Genomic DNA, 25,404 nt, shown 5'->3' with positions numbered 1-25,404 from the left:
TTGGGTGGGTGATTGGATTTTTCATCTGGAGTGGGTATGTGATTGAGAAACGGCTAAAACATAGGTGGGAAATAGTCCTTTTCCCTTTTATTAATGTGATCAACAATGGTATATTTTCAGGACAGGAGATAGAGAGAGAGAGAAAGAGGTGGCGTTGTTGGTAGTTGAGTGTTTGTCTTATCTCTTGAAATGAGACTAATCCATTCATATTTAAAAATTGGGTCATAAAGTTGTACAATGTTTGGGTTAAGAATTTTTGCAGACACAGTTTGATTGATGTTACATTTGACCATCAATAATTAAGTATACATAAAATAATTAGTATTTATCCAAGGGATCCATCAATAATTAAGTCAAGTTTTAAAATCGTTTTCTCTAGGCAATTACTACCATATTAATTTTAAAATGGTAAATTAAAAGTTGAGTTTAATTTAAGCAGCTGTCCCCATTTTGAGGTAGCACTGCGATGTTCATAACCGTGAATGTATGATGTACAGCCATTGTCGATTGTATTCAGTCGAGACATGATGATAAATCAGGAAATCTTTCACAATTTTTTTAATTCAACTGAAAAAAGGTTTCAACTATAAACTAGAATAGAAAAAATACGATCCATCTTTAAATCAGATGGAATCCAACTTCACCAACCTTTGCCTATGAGCCACAACCAATCAAGTGTCACACCAGCGAATATACCTCCTAGAAGAAACAACACCAGCAAATTTCCGAGTGCATTTTGCTCCGGTCCCTGTACAAATTCAAATACAATTAATTCATTTCAAAAACGAGTAAATGCTTTTGTCAAAACTGATAGTTTCAAGTATGGTGCAGTAGACTGACCTTATAGCCTGCAGGTGCAGAAGTAAGTACACACACAGTGAGGTAACCATTACTTAAACCCAAGAAAGATGTAAGCATGATCATCCACCCCTGGTCACCGTATTTGGCTGTGAAGTAGAATGCTGGGATAAGTAAGAATCGAGAAAGAACTGATACCATGAGACCTTTTCGAGACACTAACTTCAAGAATTTTAGAAGCGGAATGTATCTCCCAATAAGATCACACAAATTATACATTGCTATCAAAACGAGTGCATACCTGAAAAATAAACACATCAGGATGTCACTGTTGACCAGACAAGTACTATGATGTATAGAGTATAATTTGACATAAGTTACCACTGATAAAATAAACTAATTAGGTTGCTCTTGATAAATATTTACCATGTACCCAAACTGTGGGATCCAGTATCTTCGGATAAAAATCCAGGAAAAATTGATAATGTCAGAGCATAAATGAGAAACATGGCAAGAGCATAATCAATATTCTGAAGTAATAACTCTTTGTTGCTCAGCCTCTGATATTGTTCTTCATCCTGCATTAAAATGTGAAGTATTACAAAAGAGTAATGGAATTGTGAATTAGCATGACCCTTTGTTTCATATAATTGCAGAAAAGAAATACTTGTTCTTTGTGTAATGTTTGGATGCCGCCAGCAGCAAGGTCAGCGGAAACAGTTTTGCATCCTTCTGAGGCTGCCTTGGCACGGTAGTACTTCACAATCGGCAGCTTTGGAAAGATATAAGCATATAGTAGAACGCAAAGAATCTCAAAAAAAGTTGAGATGGAGAAGAACATAACTGCCACAAACGGTAAAAGTTTAATAAGGCTCTTTCCACAATAGTTTTTCTAAAACTATCTACTAAAAGGAACACAAAGCCTACAATAGCAAAACAGCTTTATGGAGGTGAACAGAATTTGGCATAGTAGTCCTTTGCATAAAACTGGTGAAACTAAGTGCCCCTAAAAATTTGGGATTCATTAATATAAATTTTATAGAGCCACAGTCATCAAAATCATCAAGTCAGCATGCTATTTCTTTTTATTTTAGCAGGAAATTGTTAGAAACTTCTATACCATACATCACCCATCAATGAATTGTATCCCCTGACAATGTTATATAAAGGACATCAGTAAACATATGCATCCATGTATCTACTACAAAATGACCACATGCTGCTTAAATGAATATAACAAACGCAAAATGGGCTCCCAGTTCATTGTCTAACATATAAAGAAAAGAAGGAAAAGCATGATAGACTGGTATAATCTAATATTTAGATATCTGGTTTTATTTTCCTTTCCCATTTTCTGATTGAAAACAAACACAAGAAATTTGAACATACTAGCCCCTTTTCGAAGACCATCCCTTGAATTCTCAAAAGCTGCTTTTGTTATTAGTCTCAATGCAGATGTTAGAGCCCCTGATGCAGCCAAACCGGCAAGAAAAGACTGAAAATATGAAATAAAAGAGAATTTCAAATTTTAAAATCAGAGCAGGAAATACCAAAAACAGAGAAACGACAAAGCTACAGAAGTTCCAACCACATATACTGACTTGAATTAATTCAGGTATCATGAATGAAAGGTCTCCGACCATTCCACCCTGCACATGAGCATCAGCAATTCCAAAAGCACCACTAATGGCACAAATGCCAATGTAAGTTCCAAGTCCCCCTTTCCCATGTGTCGCTAAATCCAGCTACCACAGAAAAAAAAGGGAAGAAAAATGAAAAGAAAGGACTGTGGGGGAATATAAATTGAATTAATTGATAAATGAAAAATAGGTAATATGCAGGTGTATATCGGATGGTATACTTTTAATATAAGAGAATGATACTTACAACTAAAACCAAAAGAGTACTTAAGAAAAACAGGATGTATCCAAATAGATTTCTTCTTCTGGTATTAATTTTTGCCTCATGGTACGTCAGTATTGCAATTGTTCCGAGTGCAAATGGTTGATACACAAGAGTAAGGACTCTAGAGGGGTGGTATCGCTGTGAATGGAAATGAGGACTTAGATTAATTGCTCAGTGAAGTAATAACAAAAATTGCATGAAAACAATCTGTCACAGATAATTTTAATTTCAAAATGTAGAAAGTCAGTAATGATGTAGAAAATAATATAAAGAGAAGTGCTTAATCTTCAAACTACTTAACAACAGATCATATCAACTGCAGAGTTATAACATTCTCTATGTAAGCCAATTTTTGGGTTTTTTATTAAAGAAAAAACAGTTGAATGACTATCTTCTAATGCCTACAAAAGAATACAAAAATGGGATATGAAATTTACGGGGAACAAGAAAACATAGTAATCTTCAATTGTCAGCATACTGTTCCACGAAAAGAGGCACCCGTTTCCAAGAAGCCAACACACAACCATAGCAACATATTTTCCCTGAATAGCAGAAAATTGTTATAGAAATTTCTTCAACGAAGTTCCGAAGATAAGGAATAAAAGAGAATGATGGCAAACCTCAAGCCTAGATGGATCTTGATCATGCGAAACCATAACTATTTCCTTTCAAAGACCTAAAACAACAGCAAATTAGCACAACAACCTGAAACAATATAGATGAAATCATATATCCACAAAAAGAATCGGTCAGAAAAAACGTGTGTCGATAGCAGTTTTAAGGAAATTTTACCATTTATATATTCCATAGCATTGAGGCCTTCTATTTTATAGGGAAATTTTAAAAAATGGCCAAAATGCCCTCCCATTAAGCAAAAATACCCAAAATCACTATTTTCAAGCCAAAATGCCCAAAATCACTGTTTCAAAAAAAAAAAAGCCTATGACTTTTTTTAATACCAAAACTACCCTTCCCCTCATATTTATATAACTCTCCCACTTACTATGGGGTTTTAATATAATTTTAGATAAATATGAGAGGTTTTTAGATATTTTACATTATAAAGGCATTTTAATATTTATTTATTTATTTCAAACTTTTTCTAAAATATCAAAATTACCCTTCCCTTCATTTATATAACTCCCCTCACTCATTATGGGGGTTAAAATAATTTTAGATAAATATGAGGGGTTTTTGAATATTTTACATTATAAAGGCATTTTCATTTTTCAACTTTTAGAATTCGAATTTCAGTTTCGTTTTTTCGAATTTCACTGTTTTACGATATATCGATTCGTATTTTTCAGATTTCTGAAGGATTTTCCGTTTGTTGCCATTCTAGGGTTTTTCAACTTTTACAATTCGAATTTCAGTTCCGTTTTTTCAGATTTCATCGTTTTAAGAGATATCGACTCGTATTTTTCAGATTTCCGAAGAATTTTTCGTTTGTTGCCATTCTAAGGTTTTTCAACTTTTAGAATTCGAATTTCAGTTTCGTTTTTTCAGATTTCACCGTTTTACGAGATATCGATTCGTATTTTTTAGATTTCTGAAAGATTTTTCGATTGTTGCCATTCTAGGGTTTTTCAACTTTTAGAATTCGAATTTTAGTTCAGTTTTTTCGAATTTCACCGTTTGACGAGATATCGACTCGTATTTTTCAGATTTCTGAAGGATTTTCTGTTTGTTGTCATTATAGGGTTTTTCAACTTTTAGAATTTGAATTTCAGTTTCGTTTTTTCAGATTTCACCGTTTTACGAGATATCGACTCGTATTTTTCAGATTTCTGAAGGATTTTTCGATTGTTGCCATTCTAGGGTTTTTCAACTTTTAGAATTCGAATTTTAATTTAGTTTTTTCGAATTTCACCATTTGACGAGATATCGACTCATATTTTTTAGATTTCCGAAGGATTTTCCGTTTGTTACCATTCTAGGGTTTTTTAACTTTTAGAATTTGAATTTCAGTTCCGTTTTTTCGAATTTCACCGTTTTACGAGATATCGATCTGTATTTTTCAGATTTCTGAAGGATTTTTCGATTGTTGCCATTCTAGGGTTTTTCAACTTTTAGAATTCGAGTTTTAATTCAGTTTTTTCGAATTTCACCGTTTGACGAGATATCGACTCGTATTTTTTAGATTTCCGAAGGATTTTTCGTTTGTTGCCATTCTAGAGTTTTTCAACTTTTAGAATTTGAATTTCAGTTCCGTTTTTTCGAATTTCACCGTTTTACGAGATATCGATCTGTATTTTTCAGATTTCTGAAGGATTTTTCGATTGTTGCCATTCTAGGGTTTTTCAACTTTTAGAATTCGAGTTTTAATTCAGTTTTTTCGAATTTCACCGTTTGACGAGATATCGACTCGTATTTTTTAGATTTCCGAAGGATTTTTCGTTTGTTGCCATTCTAGAGTTTTTCAACTTTTAGAATTTGAATTTCAGTTTCATTTTTTCGGATTTCACCGTTTGACGAGATATCGACTCGTATTTTTCAGATTTTCGAAGGATTTTTCGATTGTTACCATTCTAGTGTTTTTCAACTTTTAGAATTTGAATTTCAGATTTCTGAAGGGTTTTTCAACCTCAAAAGTAAGTATCTCTGATCCTATGTCTGGAAGAGCGAGGCATATATGAAGAGACATCAGTCCGTCGACTAAACGATAGACCTGTCACTAGTGCAAACTCGAACGGACTAAATCTGACATCAACCCCACTAACCCTGAACCAAAACTCGTCTCTGGCAGAGGGTCGATGTAGCTGTCGGAGTAGAAACGCATGAACCAACATCCCGAAGAATTTGGTTTCGGGTAAACGAAGGAGATACCCGAAACAGGTCCTCTCAAATAGTCGTAGTTGATCTGGGGTCAATGTAGCAGTAATCCGAGATAATACGGCACGCTGTGCACGACATATCGCCTCTGCTCGGAAGTGTCTGGTCTCGTCGGGGATTCGCAGCTCGCTGTCAACCCGTCTTCTTTTGCGAGAAATATCTTGAGACAATGTAAAAAATTCGTTAGACATGAGTAAAAACAAATATGTAAACAAATGTATTGTAACATCCCTCCTTAGAAGTACTACCCACCGAAGGAGGAATGTTACGAATTAATATTCGTAGCGTCTATTTTTTTCTTTTTAAAAATACTTTACAATAAACGCATCTTTAAAAGTGTTTAGAAAGTATTCCAAGAAAACTGAAAATCTGGAAGCGAACAAAAGATGTATATACTCATATGAAAACTCATCTGAAAGCATCTGAAAACAAGGAGTAATCATATGCAACTGTACCATAATCTCAAAAAGTCAAAAGTCGATAAAAACATGCCACTGTATGCATGTAATATAAACCAGAGATAACCTACTCCAGCCGGATCTACCTACGCTGACCTGACCCTGCCTCGCAGCTACCTCGATCACCTGTACCTGCAATCAGGAAAGAAAAGGGAGTGAGTGATAAGAACACTCAGTAAGGGGAAAAATTAAGTAAACTATCCCTTTTTCCTGTTCTAACTCACTTTTGGGACTCAACCTCACATCTTAACCTTTATAAGAGATTGAGGGGATAATTTAGTTCACTCTTTACTATTTGGGTCATACTTCGTCCCATCTGGTGTCTATTTAATACTTTCTGGAAGCTAACTATAGGGATTTGACACTTTTCTAAGCTCAAGCTCTTTTTCTTTCACTACACTATTTCTGAATCTGAATTGAGCTCTACTGCGAGCATGCTCTACTGTGAGCGGACCCTACTAGGGGTCTATGTCCTACTACGGACGTGTCCTACTGCGGACGTGCCCTACTGCGGGCGGTGTAGTGTAAAGTGCCCCCTCATAGTTTATAGCATACATACGGGTCTTATATTTTACTACATTTGCTTCCATTTAATTTTATTCATAACTCACCAGACATTACTCTTGGGACAACCCCTAAATCTTGAGTCCTAAATTCTTTTTCTTATTTTTCTTTCTTTTTCTTTCCTTCTTTTCTTTCCTTTCCTTTCCTTTCTTTCCTTTCTTCTTCCTTTTCTTTCTTTCTTTCTTTCTTTCCTTCTATCCTTCTTTCCTTCTTTCTTTCCTGCCCAAAATTGCAAAACACTGTTCACAGAACAGTCATTTAACAGGGCAACCTTCTTTTTCATACAATTTAACATCCCAAACGGTTTCTAATTCATACAAGCTATATATCATTGGAAAGAGGATTCAAAGAGCTTTCCAACGACCTATAATAGCACTCATAATTCAATAGATAAGGCAGTCAAAACGTGAGCTAAACTCAGTGATAAAATTACGAAATACTGTTCACAGAACAGACATTTAGCAGGGCAGCATACTTTTTATACAATTTAACAGCCCAAATGGTTTCTAATTCATACAAACTATATATCGTTGAAAAGAGGATTCCAAGATCTTTCCAACAAGCTATAATAGCACTCATAATTCATTCAATCAGGCAGTCAAAACAGCAAATAAAGTCAGTGGCAAAAACTGCCTCCCCTGTTTTTCTTTAGTAAAACAGTCCTTTCTGTTTATACAATCTTTAACAGTCCAAATGATCTCTAATTCATAAAAGCTATATATCATTGGAAAGAGGATTCAAAGAGCTTTCCAACAAGATATAATAGCACTCATAATTCATTCAATAAGGCAGCCAAAACATGGGACGAACGCAGTGGCAAAAACTGTAAATATCATGCAACTCTCTGCCTTAAACCAAATCACACACATAGACATCCCAGATGGCAAAACAACATTCCTCAACTTCAAAATCACCATTTATAACATAGATCCGAGGAATCAAAAGCTTAAAACATGCAACATATCAATAATGATTCCCCTTACCTTGTTTCAAGTCAGATCTTTGCAAATTGGTTTCCTTCTCTTTGTTTTGCTTCCTTTATCACCAAAATCACTTTAAATCAATACCAAAACACTCTAACATATTCACATAACATGCATATAAACATAGATAAAAGAAGAAGGAAGGAGATCTTTGGTTACCAAAGCTTCCAAGTGCTTCCTCTTCTTTTTCTTTTTCTTATTTATCTTCCAAAAACCTTCCAAATTACTCACTGTGCAGCAAAGAAAGGAAGGAGATTTTCTTCTTCTCTGGAAGAGACGAAAGAACGATGGAATAAAGAAAAAGGAAAGCAAAAGGTAAAGGGAGCAGGTTATTGACTTTTCTCTTCCTTTTTTTTTTTTTTTTTCAATATATTATTATTATATTATTATTATTATTATTTTACTTTTATATATATCTCAAAACACACATACAATTGGAAATATTTCCAAACAGGGTCAAAAGACGTAATTGCCCCTGAAATATACCTGAGGGTATTACATGTATACGTGGAAAAAACATAAAAAGATGAAAAATATCAAATAATCAAAAAGGAAATGACAAAACTTAAAAAACAAGATTTAACTGCCTGATAACGGAATTGAAATTCGAATTCTAAAAGTTGAAAAACTCTAGAATGGGAACAATCGAAAAATCCTTTGAAAATCTGAAAAATATGAGTCCATATCTTGTAAAACGATGAAATTCAAAAAAACAGAATTGAAATTCGAATTCTAAAAGTTGAAATACCCTAGAACGGAAACAATCGAAAAATCCTTCGAAAATCTGAAAAATATGAGTCCATATCTCGTAAAACGATAAAATTCGAAAAAACGAAATTGAAATTTGAATTCTAAAAGTTGAAATACCCTAGAACGGAAACAATTGAAAAATCCTTCGAAAATCTGAAAAATACGAGTCCATATCTCGTAAAACGGTTAAATTCGAAAAAACGAAATTGAAATTCGAATTCTAAAAATTGAAAAACTCTAGAATAGGAACAATCGAAAAATCCTTTAAAAATCTGGAAAATACGAGTCCATATCTCGTAAAACGGTTAAATTCGAAAAAATGGAACTGAAATTCCTATTTTAAAAGTTGAAATAACCTAGAATAGCAACCATCGAAAAATCCTTTGAAAATCTGAAAGATAAGAGTCCATATCTCGTAAAACGGTAAAATCCAAAGAAACGGAATTGAAATTCGAATTCTAAAAGTTGAAAAACCCTAGAATGGAAACAATCGAAAAATCCTTCGAAAATCTGAAAATTACAAGTCCATATCTCGTAAAACGGTTAAATTCGAAAAACGAAATTGAAATTCGAATTCTTAAAGTTGAAAAACTCTAGAATGGGAACAATCGAAAAATCCTTCAGAAATCTGGAAAATACGAGTCCATATCTCGTAAAACGGTTAAATTCGAAAAAACAGAACTGAAATTCCAATTTTAAAAGTTGAAATAACCTAGAATGACAACCATCGAAAAATCCTTCGGAAATCTGAAAGATAAGAGTCCATATCTCGTAAAACGGTGAAATTCGAAAAAACGAAATTGAAATTCGAATTCTAAAAGTTGAAAAACCCTAGAATGGGAACAATCGAAAAATCTTTTGAAAATCTGAAAAATACGAGTCCATATCTCGTAAAACGATGAAATTCGAAAAAACGGAATTAAAATTCGAATTCTAAAAGTTGAAAAACCCTAGAATGGAAATAATCGAAAAATCCTTTGGAAATCTGAAAAATACGAGTCCATATCTCGTAAAACGATAAAATTTGAAAAAAAAGAATTGAAATTCGAATTCTAAAAGTTGAAAAACCCTAGAACGGAAAAAACGAATATAAAATTCGAAAACTACACAATCAAAAACCCTAGATAAGAAAAATCTCAATTTACCCCCTCATAAAAACTCAAACTCTAAAAGGTCCACTATGTTCTAACGAATTACCCCAGCTTCCCAATATTTTAAAAAAGCTACTTTACCCCCCTAAAAACAGCCAATCTTGGCTGAACGTGGGATGCGCGATTTTGACGTGGGAAACACTGTTCCCACGTCGGACTGCCGATCTCTTCGGCAGTCATTTTCGACCAAATTTTGGTCGTTTCAGCCTCCAATTTTCACATAAATCAAATCTAAACGTTGTCTAACACAAAACCCCTCAATCAATTGAACAAAAACAACCAAGAATCAAAACATTTTAAGCATTATTCAAACCGTAAACTCTAAAATTTCAAACCAAAAAATCTCAATCAAATCTCAATAATATGAGCAATAACTTGATCCAAACAAGATTACGGGAGATATACTAACCTTCTTTGCCATTTGTGGGTGCCGGAAATCAAGAAAATCGACGGAAATCAGATCGCCCGTGGGATGAACGTGGTGACGTGAAAATTTTTGAAATTTGAGAAAAATGTATAGTAAATTCGCTAATATTAATGTGGGAAATAGGAAATTTTTTTTTGTGTTATATATATGGACATTTTCGTAATTTCGCCAAACTCGCGTTGACGTGATAAATTTCAAAAAAACCCCACGTGGGATAAGGATCTCCCACGTCACCCCAATTGTTTTAAAAGGCTAAGTTACCCCCTTAAATTAGGCTGAACGTGGGATTTTGATTTTGACGTGGGAAACACTGTTCCCAGTCGGACTGCCGATCTCTTCGGCAGTCATTTTCGACCAAATTTTGGTCGTTTTAGCAACCTATTTTCACATAAATCGAATCTACACGTTGTATAACACAAAACCCCTCAATTAATTCAACAAAAACAACCAAGAATCAAAACATTTTAAGCATTGTTCAAACCGTAAACCCTAAAATTTTAAACCGAAAAATCTCAACCAAATCTCAATAATATGAGCAATAACTTGATCCAAACAAGATTACGGGAGATGTGATAACATTATTTTCCATTTTCGGTTGCCGGAAAGCAAGAAAATCGGCGAAAATGACGTTCGCCGTGGGATTGCCGTGAGATGCGTTAAAAATTCGAATTTTCTTTGAATTGTACAGTGAAAATTTGCTGTGTTTATATATGGGGGCATTTTCGTCATTTCACAAAACCTGGGCATTTTTGCTTAAACCTGAATTTTTTGGGCAATTTCGCTTAGACCCATTTGATTTTGCCTAATTTTTAAAATTTCCCTATTTTATAAGACAAATTGAGGCCGTCTCACCCTTGCAATACTAAACTAACAATTTACAGTATAAATGATAGCAAAAAATTCACTTTATAATCATTTCTCGCCGATACTGCAAGAGCCAAGGTTTGAGAAATAACAGCACGACATCTCAAACATAAACATGGCATTACACATCAAAACGTTGAACATGTCAAACAATTATATCAATGTCTTACAAAAACGGCTGAACCTCACACAAGAAAAGAGAAATATCAATATGCAGAGGAAAAAATGAATTAATCAGGAGCAAAAGGGAAAAAGAGAGATTGAACTTACGTTTTCCAGGCGGGTAAATATGCTTTCTCGAAGAAAATATTTTTATAATTAGAATCAGAGTAAGAAAGATGGCTAAAGTAAACAACGAACAAAGTACACTTTTGGCTGATCTGAAACGTTAAAGAGGTAGGCGTGTCTGCTTCTCTCTTTCATGTTGGGCACGTGTGAACCTGAACCAGGGTATTTTGGTACTTACCTGCCTATAACGTTTTGTCGAATTTGTCTACCAATAAAGGATAAGAACATCTTTGAAAAGGAATACCAGGTTATAGTAGATTTAGAAGGGACGGTGAGCCTTGCCGGGCCATCTCATCTTCAAGGCCAAAGGTCAACGTTTCCTCAAATTTTCATTAATTAATTTTAAAAATTTTAAACATCTATTTATTTATTAATCTTTTAGTTACAATAAAAAATAAAAATATCATTTAATAAAAATATTTTAAATATTTTCTCTATAAATTTAAAAATTTAATATTTTCTTGATCTCTTTGCTTAAGTTTGAAAAATGACAAATCTCTCTTAGAATTTTGATCTCTTTCTCTTTGATAAACAACGATTTCCCAATCGTCACCATTCTCCCTTCCAGTCAGCTTACCTCTCTCTTTCTCGGTCTCTCTGTTGCTCTCCCTTGTTGTCATCGTCTTCGATGAAGACGAAATTATTTTCGTGAACAATGTTCATCCAAATTAGTGAATGACGTGCGACTGATGAAAACCCATAAATGGAGACCTTGGTTGATAAATAATGTTTGTCCAAATTTGAACACATTCTAAACATATAATCGTTGCTTTCTGAACAAAGGAGAGTGGTTGTTAGATGTGATTTAAACAGGGGAGGATGGCGAGGAGACCAGAAGGGAGAGATAAATCGATTGAGAGAGAGAACGCTAACGACTAGAAAGTCATTGTTCGTCAGACAAGAGGTGATCAAAACCCTAAGAGAGAATTTGTTACTTTTTAAACCTTAGGTGGGAGTGAAGATTTTTAAACTTAAAAGGAAAATATAATAAATTTTTTGATTTTTAAATTTTTTTAAATAATAATTTTATTTTTAATAATAATTAAAAAAACAAATAAATAAATTTTTAAAATTTTTAAAATTAATAAGTGAAAACTTAAAACTAACGCTAAACTTTAGGTGAGGATAAGTCCTTTGACCTTTAATTAATTCAAAATGCCATTTTATTTTTTAATGACGTCAAATATTTTTTTAAATAGAATTTGTAAATCAAAGAAGTTAAAATGGATAGCTATGACCTATGAGTATAATTCCTTATTTACCGAAATAAATACTTCCCCTTAATTTTGACAAGTTTGTTATAACTGATTATTTAATTTAAAATTTAAATTAAATACATTATACTAAACTGACACTAATATTTGTAACAATAATTTTTAAAAAAATTTATGTATAATCGAAAAGAGACCAGAAGAGAGTGTGGATTATCTTACTCTTTGCTTTTCTTTAAAATGAAATATAAAACCTCGAGTTGGAATTTAGTGAGACGGGATCTTTCCTGCGCAAGATTTTACATCAATTCATACATTTAAGAATATAACTTTTTATGTCAAGCAATATTTACGTACGTATTTTGGATAGATAAATAATATATAATTATATAATTAAATATTATTTTATTTTTAATTTAAAATTTTTTAATCATATAATAATATATAATTTATATGCATATCTATGATCCACGTTAAAAAGTGACAAAAATACATTTATGCATAAATCAATTATTAATAACATTTAGCCATAAGTAATAATATATGGAATGAAATTTATGTATTTGATTGCTTCAGAAATGTTTTATAATGATTTTATATTGTTTTCTGTAAAATCTTTCTAAATAGTCTTACCAAGCATTATCAATATGATAGGAGAAAACACATACCATGTTTCTAGTTGTTGTTTCTCACTTAAATGTTTTGAGAAACCACGTAATCTTATACGTACACTTTTTACATATGCTTTTGTCACAAAGTTGTAAATTAAGATTTTGACACTCTCACACCCATTTGTATGCATGTTCTTGTTCTTATCATTTCTGTGAACACCTGCCAAACAATTGTTCAAGTATTTTACTTCTGACATAATTTGATAGTTTTAAAAGGCAACACTTCCGATGCAATTCAATTATTGTGTCAATTTGTTATAACATCTTAAAAGATTATGTATGTTTATCTCAAACAACTAAAGAGGTGTCAATTATCTTTAGATTGAAACTTACTATTGTATCGATTTATTATAATGCCCGAGAAGATAACTACTTCATTCTTATAGTATATAAGATTTCTGAGTTAATGCAAATCCGCACATGCGTATAAGACTTTGCACATTGTCTACCCTTAGTGTTACTTGTTGCACTCCCTTATGTTAACTTTTCACTTTACGTGAAAGAGATTTTTATGTCAAAAACGTTTTGTTGTAAAAGTACACGAGATGCCTCTTTGACAATCATGATTGTTTAGAAAGAAACGCCTTAGAGTTGATGTCTTCTTTTATGTTTTAATACTATTTATCAATGATTTAAGAGTTTTGATACAACTGAATAATTTGTGTAACACTTTGATTTCATTCTTAAGGAAGTTAATCTTACATGTTATCTCATTAATTGGTCTGAGGTTAATTGGTTTTGTCTATAGGCTTATTAGGAAAATAATTCTAACTCTTAACCAATTTGTACGAGGATGACCTAATCCGACAATCTCTTTGTTATTAGCCTAATGTCTTCTTCATCATAGCTTGTAAATAACTTTATTGTCTCGGTTTGGTAATCTCTTTTTACAGAGCACTACCGGACTATCATCCTAAGTTGTCCCATGAACCATTGCCAATATAACATGAGAAAAAACACCTCACATTTTAGTTGTCACATCTCATTTGAATGATTCGCAAACCACACAATTTCATATGCTCTCCATTGCTGTTGCTCTTATAGCAACGTTGGTTGCAAAATACGGTCAAAATGTATAGTACACCGACTTCTGGAAAAAGGCCATCACAACATGTTTCATGCCTTGCCGTGGTTTGGCCCACGATTGATGCCAATCCACACCACAGACTTCTATACTACCTATAAAACGAAATAAGTGTTCTTGAGACGATATGATAGTGGTCTGATTATCGGAAGATGGCTGTTCTTCGTCCACAATACCCATTAGTAAAGCTTTTCTTGATGGTGTAATTTAATAAGATACCAAGAATGGACAATAGAAATTGTCAATATTACCAAGATTACAAGTGGCATTAATTTGATTACAATCAGGCACCTTACACTACAGTATGTTTATGAGCTCCATTTCAGAAAACCACAACTTTTTATGCCATGTTTCAAAACAAACTGATCCACTACGTGGAATTTGAAATCTCTGGTTGAAATTTATGCCCACCATGGTGCCTCACCAGTTCTGAAGTCTGTCTCGGTCCATGGAACAAACACTACCTTGCCATCTTCCACATTGGCATGAGCCAAAGCCAAGGACTGTAACAAAGAGTCAAATTTAAGTTTGTTACTTTCAGTATTGAAAAGAAAAGTTGTACTGACAAAGGGCATAAGACATGGTTTGTTTACCAATGGAGCAGGTCCTCTCATAACTCTTCCCTGTTCATTGTATTGAGATCCGTGGCAAGGGCAGATAAACTTCTTCTCAGCTTGATTCCATGGCACAACACACCCAAGGTGAGTGCAGACTGCATTTATTCCAAATGATGCAAGTGTTCTGTCTTTCTCCACTACAAGGTAAGTTGGGTCTCCCTGATATGCACAATAAATTTCAGTCAGATTCCAGTAGTAACTCATGAGTTCAGTATCTCCCCATTACAACATCAAGTTCCTCTTTTTCCTTCTTAACACATTGCGGTCCTTCCAATTGGAGAGAAATCTAAATTTTTTCCCATGGAAATGACTGGTTTGACAAGTATCAAACCAGGGAAATCAAAATTTCACAATCTATGTTTTACCGCAATTACATGGAGATTTATTGAGGAACAATGACGTAGAAAATCTTTGTACCTTCAATCCTTGTGTGAGGGTTCGATCACCAGGGCCATGGGTCTTAAGCCATTCAGAAGCAATGATATCATTGCCTATGGCATCTTTGGCAGTGGTACCTTCACCAGCACTTCCTAACCTGTCATCTTATCGACAAAACTTAGTGCAATTACAAAATAGGCAGAACTAGCCAAGCTTTTCTTCACATTTATGGACCATCTAAATCAACTGAAGGGAGTAAGAAACAGACAAAATTTCCACGTAAGCGGAGCTCTCTCTTCAAAAGAACAATTCTTGATTCAATTTAGCTGTAATATAATTAATTCATACTTATAATTTGAGTAGAAGCAAGCAGAAAGTATTTTACAAATTTCTGTGAAGTCTAGAACTGTTTGAATCTACTTCTAATTCAGTTAATTTTTAAAATATAACTTTAAACAATAATCAAATTAGCAAATAAGCCAAAAAAAATCAATTTCTTTTACGAAGCATATAGAAAGGAGAATGGGTAATCTAGACAACAGGACAGAAAAAGCTGTACTCACCCAGGGGGGGCAAAGAAGGCGGCATAAGGAACCAACATGAATCCAGTGGGAAGTGAAACAGCTCCCAACAGAAGTAAATTCATGAGCTCCCTCTTGCTCATATCTGGAACTCTATCAGCTGGAATGCTAGTAGCCTGGCACTTGATTTTCATTCCCCTGTCCTTTGTAATCATATGGGTCCTTGTTGGCTTCCCAAGAATTGCTCTTGATTGAGAAAGCATACCACTCTTGCTTGAGCATAGCTATACAGAGAAACTTAGGAAGGTCAGTTTCAAAACGTCATGCACATTGCTTATATATAATTCAAGAGAGGTGTTTTTATATGAAGGGTACCTGTGAAGGAGTTGCAGGAGAAAGAGTGGAGGAAGCCATAGTTGAGATTGGAGTAATGTTGTAGAAGAGATTGAGCAATATCTTCGGTCTTGTTATTGAGTTGGTATAATGGAGGTGTGAAAGAAATAACGACCACAACAACAGCCAAGTGGATAAGGCGGCAGTACGATGCCTCATGTCATAGCCACATATTTACAGTTGCGATTAGGCCAAATGACTATATCCCCCCCAACGTTTGATGCAAGCATAACTTTTTATTGGTTATCTATTAAAAATTTAAATATCCACAATTCTATTAAATTTTATTGTTACTATTGAAGATAAAATTATCATTTAATAAAAATATTTTAAAAACTAAAAATTTATCTTATTTCTACTCCTAAGTTAAAAAATTAACAAAGTCAATCCCACCAAAACTTTGAAAAACTTATATTATCTCCTAAAATTTTGTAGCAACTACTAACATCGAAAACGATGACAACATTCTCCTCTCTCTTCGCTTTTCTCTCAACCGCGGTCCATTTCTAACCTTCATTGGTCATCTTCTCCTCTCACCAACAACGTGACGAAGAGACCTAGATTTCAGTCTCTTTATCGTGCTGTCGATGAGGAGAGAAGACGATTGAAAATAGAGCGTGATTGAGAGAGTGGAGAGGGAGGGAGAATATTGTCGTCGCCATTATCTCTGACCGTCAGTAGCTGTTGCAAAAACTTTAAAGAGGAAATTTTGATTTTTTAAACTTGGGATGAGAGAAGGTGAGGTAAAATTGTTAGTTTTATAACCTGGTGGGGTAAAATGTAATGAATTTATAATTTTTGAAATATTTTTATTAAATAACAATATTACTCATGACAATAATAGTAAAATTTAACAGAACGATAGGTATTTAAATTTTTAATAATTATTGAATGAAAAATTGAGTTTGCATCCAACTTTAGGTGGAAAATAGTAGTGTGGCCTTGCGATTGTGCTTTTTATCTCTCATATGCAAACTGTTCATCCGCAATTTGGGCCATATGGCCGATTGAGGCTTTTGGCAAAAAGCCTCCTAGATATTGAATAACTATACTCTGTATGAAAATCGAGAGACAAGATTCAAACTGGGCCAGGGTCAAATAAAGAAGGAAAATTGTTGAATTTCCTAATTCCTGTTTATTATCATATGACTATGTTTCCTGTTCGCAACATGTAAAAGATTTTACCATAAAAATAAAAAATTTAGTTCATATTATAATAAAAAATGATTAGTCATATTTTTATTCACATGTGAAAGAGTAAAGGTGAGAAATGCGAAAGATAACAGTGAGTAAACGTCTCCAGTAACAAGCTTTGTAGAGTAGAGCCCATAGTTCTCCTTGCATAGACTCTCTCTTGGGCTAGCTTAAATGCTAATAAAAAATAGATTCTGGGACATTATAGAAGGTTAGACTTTTATCCTAACTTGATTTTGTGATATGTATATAATAGTAGTCATTTAGAGGGCAGAAAAACTTAGCACAGATAATTAATCATATGTTTTATGTGCATGCATTAATGCGAATCTCCAATAAACGTATAAATGGGCAAGCCAAGAAAGTGATAGGTCCCAACTTTTATTATTCTAATTAATGAAAACTCTATGGTAGGACGGGTAAATATTTTGTTGTATAGCTCAATAATGAAGTAATTAATTGAAGACATACAAAATTAAAAACCTATTAACTAAGCAATTAATAATCTTTCATGTGTAATTAGATTGGGGTTGTACAGAGAGTAGGGAGGGCTCTATTTGAGAAAGAACCCATCTACCATTGAAAGCTGTGGATGGATGAGTGAGCGCACTAGTGGCCTTAAGTGTGGGAATGGATGATAGGAAAGGAGAATAATGATAATGATGATGATGAAGGTTTTGGAATTTTGTCCGACGTAGAGAAAGGAAAAGGTCCATTGGTTGTCTACGTTTGTAATTATGAATACATAATGATGTTGTTATTTGCATGGGTATTATGGCGTGAATCATCCACTCATCGTATCATCTTGTTTGTCTCCCTCTTTTACCATTCCCATGCCCAATCTCTCCCCTTCTCTGTTTTCATAATTTATTGTAACTTCTGTATCTTATCGATTTTACTATTGTTCACATTCTTTGCAAAAGAATTTCAAAGACAAATGTATAATAAATAATTACAGAGAAAAAATTACCAAAAGAATAAAAGATAAAAGGAGAAGTGTATCTAGGGTTATCTTTAGTCTCTTTAGGCTTTCTTTTGCATCAATGTGTAGATAAAAGAAAAATCTATTATCACCTTTAAAGAATAAGAAGACAACCAACAAAAAAAAATGATAAAGTAAAATATAAATGGTATTAATTATAGAGAGCTAGCTAGATGATGGAACAAACTTGAAGTAAACATAAAAAAGGAAAAAAAATGAAACATTCTTCACGGGTATTTTAAGATAATGGAAACTTAAAATTGTTTGATTTCTTATTATATTTATAATTAAGTCTTAGTATTTATTATATAAATATATCGTCATGTAATTTAATAATTTTAAATTAAAAATAAAATAATATTTAATCACAAAAAAAATTATAAAATCATATGGCGGTGATTGATTTTCGACAAACCACCAAAGACTTATTATGGCTGTTAATCACGTAAATTATGATGTCGAGGCGGATGTTTTTGCTCTTGTCGGCAAAATTATAATGTCACAACAAATAATAAGGTAAAGGGATTTTATACGGCAACATAATGATATCTTCTCTAATTAGTCATTCTATATCAATTAACTTAGTTCGAAAAGTAAGAAGCTCCCTATAGCCATGGGTTTCAAGCACTAAAGGCACAGGTCAAATTGTTAAATTGATTGGTGAATAATTTCAAAAGTAGGTGCGTTGAAGAAATATATATATATGTTGGGACCTTTTGTTTTTTTTTTTTTTGGTCACTTAAAAAAGACCACACATATGATTCTTTGGTTTATAAAGTGATAAAATTCTTGTGTGTGCCCACTAGCTTTAGCTTCATACATTAATCGAAAACTTTGGGATTTTATTAAGGGACAAAACGGATAAATAAGGCTTATATATATCTAGAAAGCTCCACAGTATTTCTGCTCGCTAATTACTACAATTAGTCCTTTAAAGGCCAAATCCCACCAAAGTTTAAGTGCTATTGTAAAGACATATCTGTGAGGTTTGAAAAATCTAAAATCTCATCTATCTATTAAAAATCTCAGTTAGAGTTAAGGATAAAACCGTTTTTTAACCAAAAAAAACTAAAGTTTTATTACTTTGACTCCCTTTAACTCGAAAATCTCACAATTTTCTCTTAATTGAAGTTTAAAAAATCAAAATTTTTCCCATAGGGTTTGCAAATTAAGATCAGAGTCGTTGGAGATGGTCGTCTCCGATGGTATTGACTCTCTCTCCCAGCTCAACTCTTCTTGTCGATCACTTTCTAGCCATCGACATAGGCCATTTCATCTGATGAAGACGAAATCGTCTTTGTCGGATTGACTTCGTCTCAAACAAAGATGATTTCGTCTTCATCTTCGTCTTCTCCGAGAAAATAGCCAACGTTGGTGGTTGGAAAGTGATTGGCAAAGAGAGCTGAGCCCGGATGGAGAGCCAACACCACCGGAGATGGTCATCTCAGACGACTTTGACCATGATTTGCAAACCCTATGGGGGAAATTTTGATTTTTCAAACTTCAGGTGGAGGTTGAATTGTGAGTTTTCAAGCTGAGGGGGAAAATGTAATAAAACTTGATATTTTTATATTTTTTATTAAATCACTAATTTTGCCCTAACCACAATTGTGATTTTTTATGGATGGGTGAAATTTTGAGTTTTTCAAACCTTATTTGATGTGACTTTGGGATTGCACTTAAACTTGGGGGTGAAATAGTGCTTTGGCCATCCTTTAAATTGCCCGTCTTTTCATGCCCAATGTTGGCACTAAAATTTTCAGGACTATCTACATAAAAGTTTAAATGATATCCCTTGGGAAATTTCAAATATGGTCCCATGTATGTGCTCAGAATAATATGTAAATTGCAGCAAATTTTATTTTTCTCACTTAATTCCGATCTTTTATTAATAGCTGCTAGCTAGTCTGCCACATCAATGGCAATTTTTGTTGCAGGCCGGTCCACGGCTCTACCCTGATCCTGGGAAATCAACCTAAATCATATTAGTTTAGCTGTAAGTCTATCAGTAGTTTAAATAATTCCAGATCAACGACAAATTATCTCTACTTTGGACAAAAAGTCTTTAATTTGTTTGAAATAATATTATAATTTTTACCAACTTGATCAATTAACTTGGGCAAGTTCAATTTGATGACATTTTCTTCATTGACTTAGATTCTAATCAAACACATTAAAGAATTGCGGTCCTGTGAATACTTAATTAATTATTAATCCTATAACTTATAATTAACAATTACCTAATTAGTGTGTTGAAGTGCTCACAACTGCAAAAGTTTTGTCTTACTGTTGCAATGAGAGAGCGAGTCTTTGTCACTGAGCAAGAGACATTTAACACAAGCTGTCAACCTGCAAAAACATAAACCTTTCAATTGTAACATTGCATATAAGATGATGCAGAGATGCACAGTGGGAGGGAGATGTTGAAGACTTTTAATTAGAGCAGTTACATGGTTTGGTGTGGAGAAGGCAACAATTCAAACTTGTCATTGTCCTAGAATTTGTCAAATAATGTTTTATATGTTGAGGAGTTGAGACCTACTTGGGCTCTTGGATTTGATTTGTATAAGATGTGAAGGGTGTGACCCTAGTCAATTAATTTGACCTAAGGTTTGGTTCAAAAACACTTTTTCATCAATTTGATGTCATTAATAATATTTTATCATCAAAAATTAAACTTTGATAATAAAAATTATATAATAAAAGGGCAAAATCATTGTTAAAAGGTAAGACAATGATTTCTATCAAAAATTATATCAACCAATATGATTTTTAACTAAAATCAAATTAAATCGATTAAACTTTATATTAAAATTGTACTAAGAGTCCGGATTTTATTGAAATTACACATATTTAATGTGATTTCAACTAAATTCATAGTGATCAGTATGATATCAATTTTGTTAGTGACAATTATGTTTTAAAATTATTTAGAGTGAGATGAAAATATGGAAAAAGAAAATAAAAAATTAAAGCATTATTTGTTTATACTACTAAGGTGGTGTGTGTGTGTGTGTGTGTGAGATATTATCCTTATTACAATATTTAAAGAAAATAACATAAATATTTTTTTACTGTAAAAATTAATAGATACATTTAACAAATGGATGAGGCAATGACTTTTTAAATTTAAAGGGTGAGAAAAATTCTTTTATCAAATATTGGGTGGGAGTTAGTCATTTGGGGTAATATTTAACATGCAAAATTGAGATTCATTTCAATGCGCGGTAGCTAAAACAATAGCAACACAGTGAGAATACATGTCATAATAAATTAATGAAACTATGCAAGGCGAAGGACTATTTCTCACCTAAGTTTTCATGCAAAGATAAATACGCATATGTGAGATTTCAAAAACTCAAACACTTTTCTACCACCTCATTTTTGTTAAAATTTGTTATTAATTGCAAGAGTAAAATTATCATTTAACTAATAATATTAAAAAACTAAAATTTTATTTCATCTACATCTCATAGTTTAAAAAACTAACAATTCCCCTCTACCCAGAAGTTTGAAAAGTTACCTTTTCTCATAGGATTTCATTCCTTCTCCAGCCAACCTCTCATTTGTCGGCACTCCCCCCTGCATCTCGGACGAAGATGCGGTCATCGTTCTTTAATCATAAACGTGAAGAATCATCCAGATCTGTCGCTCGATGAATGTGTTTCTTCCCACCATCATTGTTGCGTTCATGGCCAAAGAATGATCTAGATCTGGACAGATCAACATCAAAAGATTCGTTGGTCGGATGAAGATGATTCGTCTTCGTCTGACCAAAAAGACGAAGATAGTTTGTCTTCATTTGACAAAATTGGTTCGTTGGAAAGGTCGATGACAGGAGAAAGAAATAGTGGAAAGGTCAACTGATGATAGGAATGACATCCAATCGCTGGAAAAGGAAGAAAAAACCTAGGGGGAAAATGCATTTGTTCAAAGTTTAATCATGGGGGATAATGGTTAGTTTTCTAAATTAAGGGAGAAAAATTATATAAATTTATAGGGTTTTAAGGTTTAATGATAAAATGATTATATTGTCCTTGCCTCTAAGAGAAATTAGCTCATAGGTAGATGTTTAGGTTTTTAAAATCTCATGGGCGTGTATTTATTTTTACATTAAAACTTGGGTGGTGGTTGGAGAAACTAAACAAATCTTAGGGGTGAAATATAAACTTTTTAAACTTTAAAAATAGTAAAAATTAGTTTTTAAAATAGGGGGGAGAAATGATATTATTTTTTGAAAATTTAAGATATAATAATAAAATGATGTTTTTATCTTTACTTCTAAAAGAAAAATTATAATGAATCTTAAAGATAGATGAATTTTTTCTCCATCATGAGTATTATTTAGAAATTGAGTTGAAATTTAGGTGAATAATAGTCCATTACCCTATAATTAATAAAAAAAATAGATTATCGGATAATCAAGAGGATCCAACCTCTTCTGTTGGTATTATGTCATTCCTATGCTCCTATTCTAATTCAATTACAAAAAATAAACCAATCAAGACGAAGGCTCATAATTGTTAAAATTCAGCAAGTTATTACGTTGCCAATTCTAATTGGCTTGACCAGAAAGAGTCTTACAGTTGAAAACTAAAGTGTGGTCTTGTTGATGTCCAACCAATCTCTTTCTGACAAAGCTTGAGCCGCAGAGCAAAAATGGCCCTGAGCCTATCTGATCCCAGCCCCCATGTTTTCCTTCCCGATAAAATCGAGAGGGTAGCTTAGCATTTGTCAATGCAAAGGATTCCTGGAAGAATTAAGAAACGAGAAAGAGTGAAGTTCAAGTCTCTTTTAATAAAGAAATCGCATCATCACTCTAGCACTTTCTCTCTGTCTACTGCTAGCAACCAATTTTATCATCACTACATTTGTCTTTCAAGAACTGAATGTATATGCTCTTCTACTCACCAACTGATCTTTCATTCACTCACTCAAATGGAGTTCAATCTTGAATACCCTTTTACAAATTTCCAAGACCTTGTCCTTGACGATGATACAGAAAACTTATCATCCCTCTTCCTCGTTGAATCTGATCACATGCCTTCAGAGGACTATATCAAGTCTCTCAAGAGCACTTCTTCTGATTTCTCTCTTAGGCAACAGGCCGTCTCTTTAATCTTCCAGGCAAGTAACTGTAAATTTCTAAGCATTTCCTTATTTGTCACTCAGTTCTCATTTCTTTATTTTTTTTGGTTTACTGTTTACAGTTTTCCTGTGGCTTCGATCCGTTTTTATCGTATCTTGCTTCCAATTACATGGATCGGTTTTTGTCAAGCCAAGTAATGCCGGTAAGGAGTCCTGGTTACTCTTGAATCTTGATTACCTTTTCATTTTGTTATGTTTCTTAATTGCTGGTTGTTTTGAGATCTGACTGAATCTTCATAATGTAGCAACCAGATCCTCGGATGCTTCAGCTTCTTGCAATCTCTTGCTTATCTCTGGCGGCAAAGATGAGGAAAATGGAGTTCACTCTCACTCATTTTAGGGTACAGTTTGATGTTTTATACATATATTAACTAGTAGTAATTCTACAGAATGTTGTTCTCCATTAATGCCTCTTCTGAAGAATTCATGTACAGGGTGATGCAGGACTAATATTTGACACACAAACAATAGAGCGAATGGAGTATGTCATCTTGGGAGCTCTGAACTGGAGAATGCGTTCAGTTACTCCCTTTTCTTTCCTCTCCTTTTTCATTTCTCTGTTCAATCTCAAAGACCCACCATTAAAACACGCTCTTAAAGCTCGTGCAGGTGAAATCATTTTCAAATCTCAAAGCGGTAATATTTCGGTACCCATAAAAATCTCCCAACCACGATTTGTTTACACCATATACATCGCATTCTAAGTTTTTTTTCTGGCAGATATCGAGATTTTAGAGTTCAAGCCATCAATAATCGCTGCATCGGCTCTTCTCTTTGCTTCTCGTGAACTATTTCCTATGCAATTCCATTGCTTTAGGAAGGCAATTTCAAACTCTTCATACGTAAGTAAGGTAAATATTTATTTATTTATCCACCTTCTCTTTCTGTTCCTTTTCTAAAGTTATTATTAATTATTATTATTGTTACAATGGTTCACATTCTGAAAGCTAGCATCTTTTGACTTCAAAGGATTAAAGCTTAATTTGTATTTTCCCCGTATCAGAAACCAATAAAAACCCTTATATTTTTAGTATGCTTTTATTATTACCATCGATCAGCTTTATCATGCTTACAAGTAAAAAGATGGAAGTATATAATGGTAATATTGTTGCAGGAAAAGACGTTGGAGTGCTTCAATTGCATAGAAGAGATAGTGATGGATGGATACGAGTCAGCGTTTGAAACTGTGTCCAGCTCGGACACGCCAGTCAATGAGCTTGACCGGCGATTTTCAAGCGCAGAAAGTGATAAGACTCTTGGCTCCACAGCCACCAATGCTCAGCAGAGGTTAGAGAGAGTTGCCAAGAGGAGAAAAAAAATGAATGGTTTCTGTGACAATCACCAGCCTTCGACTGATGCAACTGATTTCTACAATTAATCAATCGCCTGGTCCATTTGAGAGCGACCCCAGCTAGAGGTTGCTTCAAATAAACAAGTAAAATTATTATTAAAAAGAATTGGCGAGTAGTTGATGTTTCATGGACAAAATCATTGCAACAGATCTCAGTACGACCCATTTGCTATGTTAGCTAAAAGAAATTAAAATCAATGAAGGCTCTGAGAAAGAGAATATAATTTTTGTTTCCTGTGTTTTTCTTAGATGCAGCAGCGAACAAAGACAAAACTTTACTTCGAATTCTAGGGGTTCAATTAATTTTTGTGTTTCTGGCAAAAGAATAATAACACAGTGATATTAATTGATAACAATAATCAAACAATAATTTTCTCGGAAGAAGAAATTTATATATATATATATATTTTTTTCTGTAAATGTTAATTCATGATTCTTTTAATAACTGTGAGATTGGTCAGAGTGAGAAAGCTGTACTGTATTTCCGTCACAGGATTTGCATTAAACATGGTGGAGCTAAGATAAACGTAAATATCAAAATTTTCATTTACTTGTATCAGTCGTCGTAAAATTGGTCATTGAATTTAAAATTTATTTTATTTAATATAATTGATTTTAGTCTTAAATAAAGATTTTTATTAAAAAAAAATTATCAATAAATTGTGTAGCTTCAAAAGCTTAATATATTATTGACTTTTTGTCAAGATCTTAGGGGCAATTTTAATGAATAGTATAGAGATAGTTTATGGTCCCCATGTAACAAGATTTTCCCTATCTGTAGCCGGACCGCTTCATCAGTGCGTCAATTCCTATATAAAACAAGAATTCAACTTG

The 25,404-nt window shown here is 33.3% G+C and overlaps 3 protein-coding genes across 6 annotated transcripts; 1 reads left to right on the top strand and 2 right to left on the bottom strand.

Annotated features, from left to right (window-relative positions):
* Nucleotides 1–425: 425 nt before the first annotated feature.
* LOC123222416 (equilibrative nucleotide transporter 3-like) lies at nucleotides 426–11,137 on the bottom strand. 3 transcript variants are annotated; one of them, XM_044645179.1, is made up of 11 exons: nucleotides 10,693–10,980; nucleotides 3,496–3,529; nucleotides 3,324–3,408; nucleotides 3,141–3,245; nucleotides 2,686–2,841; nucleotides 2,400–2,543; nucleotides 2,188–2,293; nucleotides 1,466–1,641; nucleotides 1,225–1,376; nucleotides 841–1,099; nucleotides 426–748 (listed from the first exon to the last, which is right to left on the bottom strand). In XM_044645179.1, the coding sequence occupies exons 3-11, from the start codon at nucleotides 3,357–3,359 to the stop codon at nucleotides 641–643; spliced, it is 1,242 nt and encodes a 413-aa protein (XP_044501114.1). In that variant the 5' UTR covers nucleotides 3,360–3,408; nucleotides 3,496–3,529; nucleotides 10,693–10,980; the 3' UTR covers nucleotides 426–640. The 3 variants fall into 3 exon arrangements, with proteins under 3 accessions (XP_044501114.1, XP_044501112.1, XP_044501111.1); XM_044645177.1 differs by having other exon boundaries at nucleotides 3,324–3,379; XM_044645176.1 differs by lacking the exons at nucleotides 3,496–3,529; nucleotides 10,693–10,980 and adding an exon at nucleotides 11,003–11,137 and having other exon boundaries at nucleotides 3,324–3,379.
* A 3,074-nt stretch (nucleotides 11,138–14,211) lies between these two features.
* Nucleotides 14,212–16,042, bottom strand: LOC123224144 (cytochrome b6-f complex iron-sulfur subunit, chloroplastic-like). The gene is made up of 5 exons (XM_044647697.1): nucleotides 15,878–16,042; nucleotides 15,545–15,786; nucleotides 15,021–15,138; nucleotides 14,580–14,762; nucleotides 14,212–14,489 (listed from the first exon to the last, which is right to left on the bottom strand). Exons 1-5 carry the CDS (start codon nucleotides 15,914–15,916, stop codon nucleotides 14,388–14,390), a joined length of 684 nt encoding a protein of 227 aa, XP_044503632.1. The 5' UTR covers nucleotides 15,917–16,042; the 3' UTR covers nucleotides 14,212–14,387.
* Nucleotides 16,043–22,715: 6,673 nt separating this feature from the next.
* Nucleotides 22,716–24,804, top strand: LOC123224142 (putative cyclin-D6-1). 2 transcript variants are annotated; one of them, XM_044647696.1, is made up of 6 exons: nucleotides 22,716–23,198; nucleotides 23,282–23,362; nucleotides 23,465–23,560; nucleotides 23,654–23,855; nucleotides 23,940–24,061; nucleotides 24,334–24,804. In XM_044647696.1, the coding sequence occupies exons 1-6, from the start codon at nucleotides 22,809–22,811 to the stop codon at nucleotides 24,595–24,597; spliced, it is 1,155 nt and encodes a 384-aa protein (XP_044503631.1). In that variant the 5' UTR covers nucleotides 22,716–22,808; the 3' UTR covers nucleotides 24,598–24,804. The 2 variants fall into 2 exon arrangements, with proteins under 2 accessions (XP_044503631.1, XP_044503630.1); XM_044647695.1 differs by having other exon boundaries at nucleotides 22,718–23,198; nucleotides 23,940–24,070.
* Nucleotides 24,805–25,404: the final 600 nt, after the last annotated feature.

This window comes from Mangifera indica, chromosome 8 (assembly GCF_011075055.1).
Source record: "Mangifera indica cultivar Alphonso chromosome 8, CATAS_Mindica_2.1, whole genome shotgun sequence".
In the NCBI taxonomy this organism is placed as follows: Eukaryota; Viridiplantae; Streptophyta; class Magnoliopsida; order Sapindales; family Anacardiaceae; genus Mangifera; species Mangifera indica.
This window is presented reverse-complemented; position numbering and strand designations above follow the sequence as displayed.

What these genes read in the sequence shown, in the direction of transcription:
- LOC123224142 (XM_044647695.1), top strand. Translation starts at nt 22,809, where the DNA reads ATGCAAAGGATTCCTGGAAGAATTAAGAAACGAGAAAGAGTGAAGTTC. An exon ending in TGTCAAGCCAAGTAATGCCG is followed by an intron (nt 23,363 to 23,464) that starts GTAAGGAGTCCT and finishes TTCATAATGTAG; the next exon opens with CAACCAGATCCTCGGATGCT. An exon ending in ACTCTTCATACGTAAGTAAG is followed by an intron (nt 24,071 to 24,333) that starts GTAAATATTTAT and finishes ATATTGTTGCAG; the next exon opens with GAAAAGACGTTGGAGTGCTT.
- LOC123222416 (XM_044645176.1), bottom strand. Translation starts at nt 3,359, where the DNA reads ATGGTTTCGCATGATCAAGATCCATCTAGGCTTGAG. An exon ending in AAGATCCATCTAGGCTTGAG is followed by an intron (nt 3,246 to 3,323) that starts GTTTGCCATCAT and finishes TCTGCTATTCAG; the next exon opens with GGAAAATATGTTGCTATGGT. An exon ending in TGATACCTGAATTAATTCAA is followed by an intron (nt 2,294 to 2,399) that starts GTCAGTATATGT and finishes TCATATTTTCAG; the next exon opens with TCTTTTCTTGCCGGTTTGGC.
- LOC123224144 (XM_044647697.1), bottom strand. Translation starts at nt 15,916, where the DNA reads ATGGCTTCCTCCACTCTTTCTCCTGCAACTCCTTCACAG. An exon ending in CTCCTGCAACTCCTTCACAG is followed by an intron (nt 15,787 to 15,877) that starts GTACCCTTCATA and finishes TTCTCTGTATAG; the next exon opens with CTATGCTCAAGCAAGAGTGG. An exon ending in TGAGAGGACCTGCTCCATTG is followed by an intron (nt 14,490 to 14,579) that starts GTAAACAAACCA and finishes TCTTTGTTACAG; the next exon opens with TCCTTGGCTTTGGCTCATGC.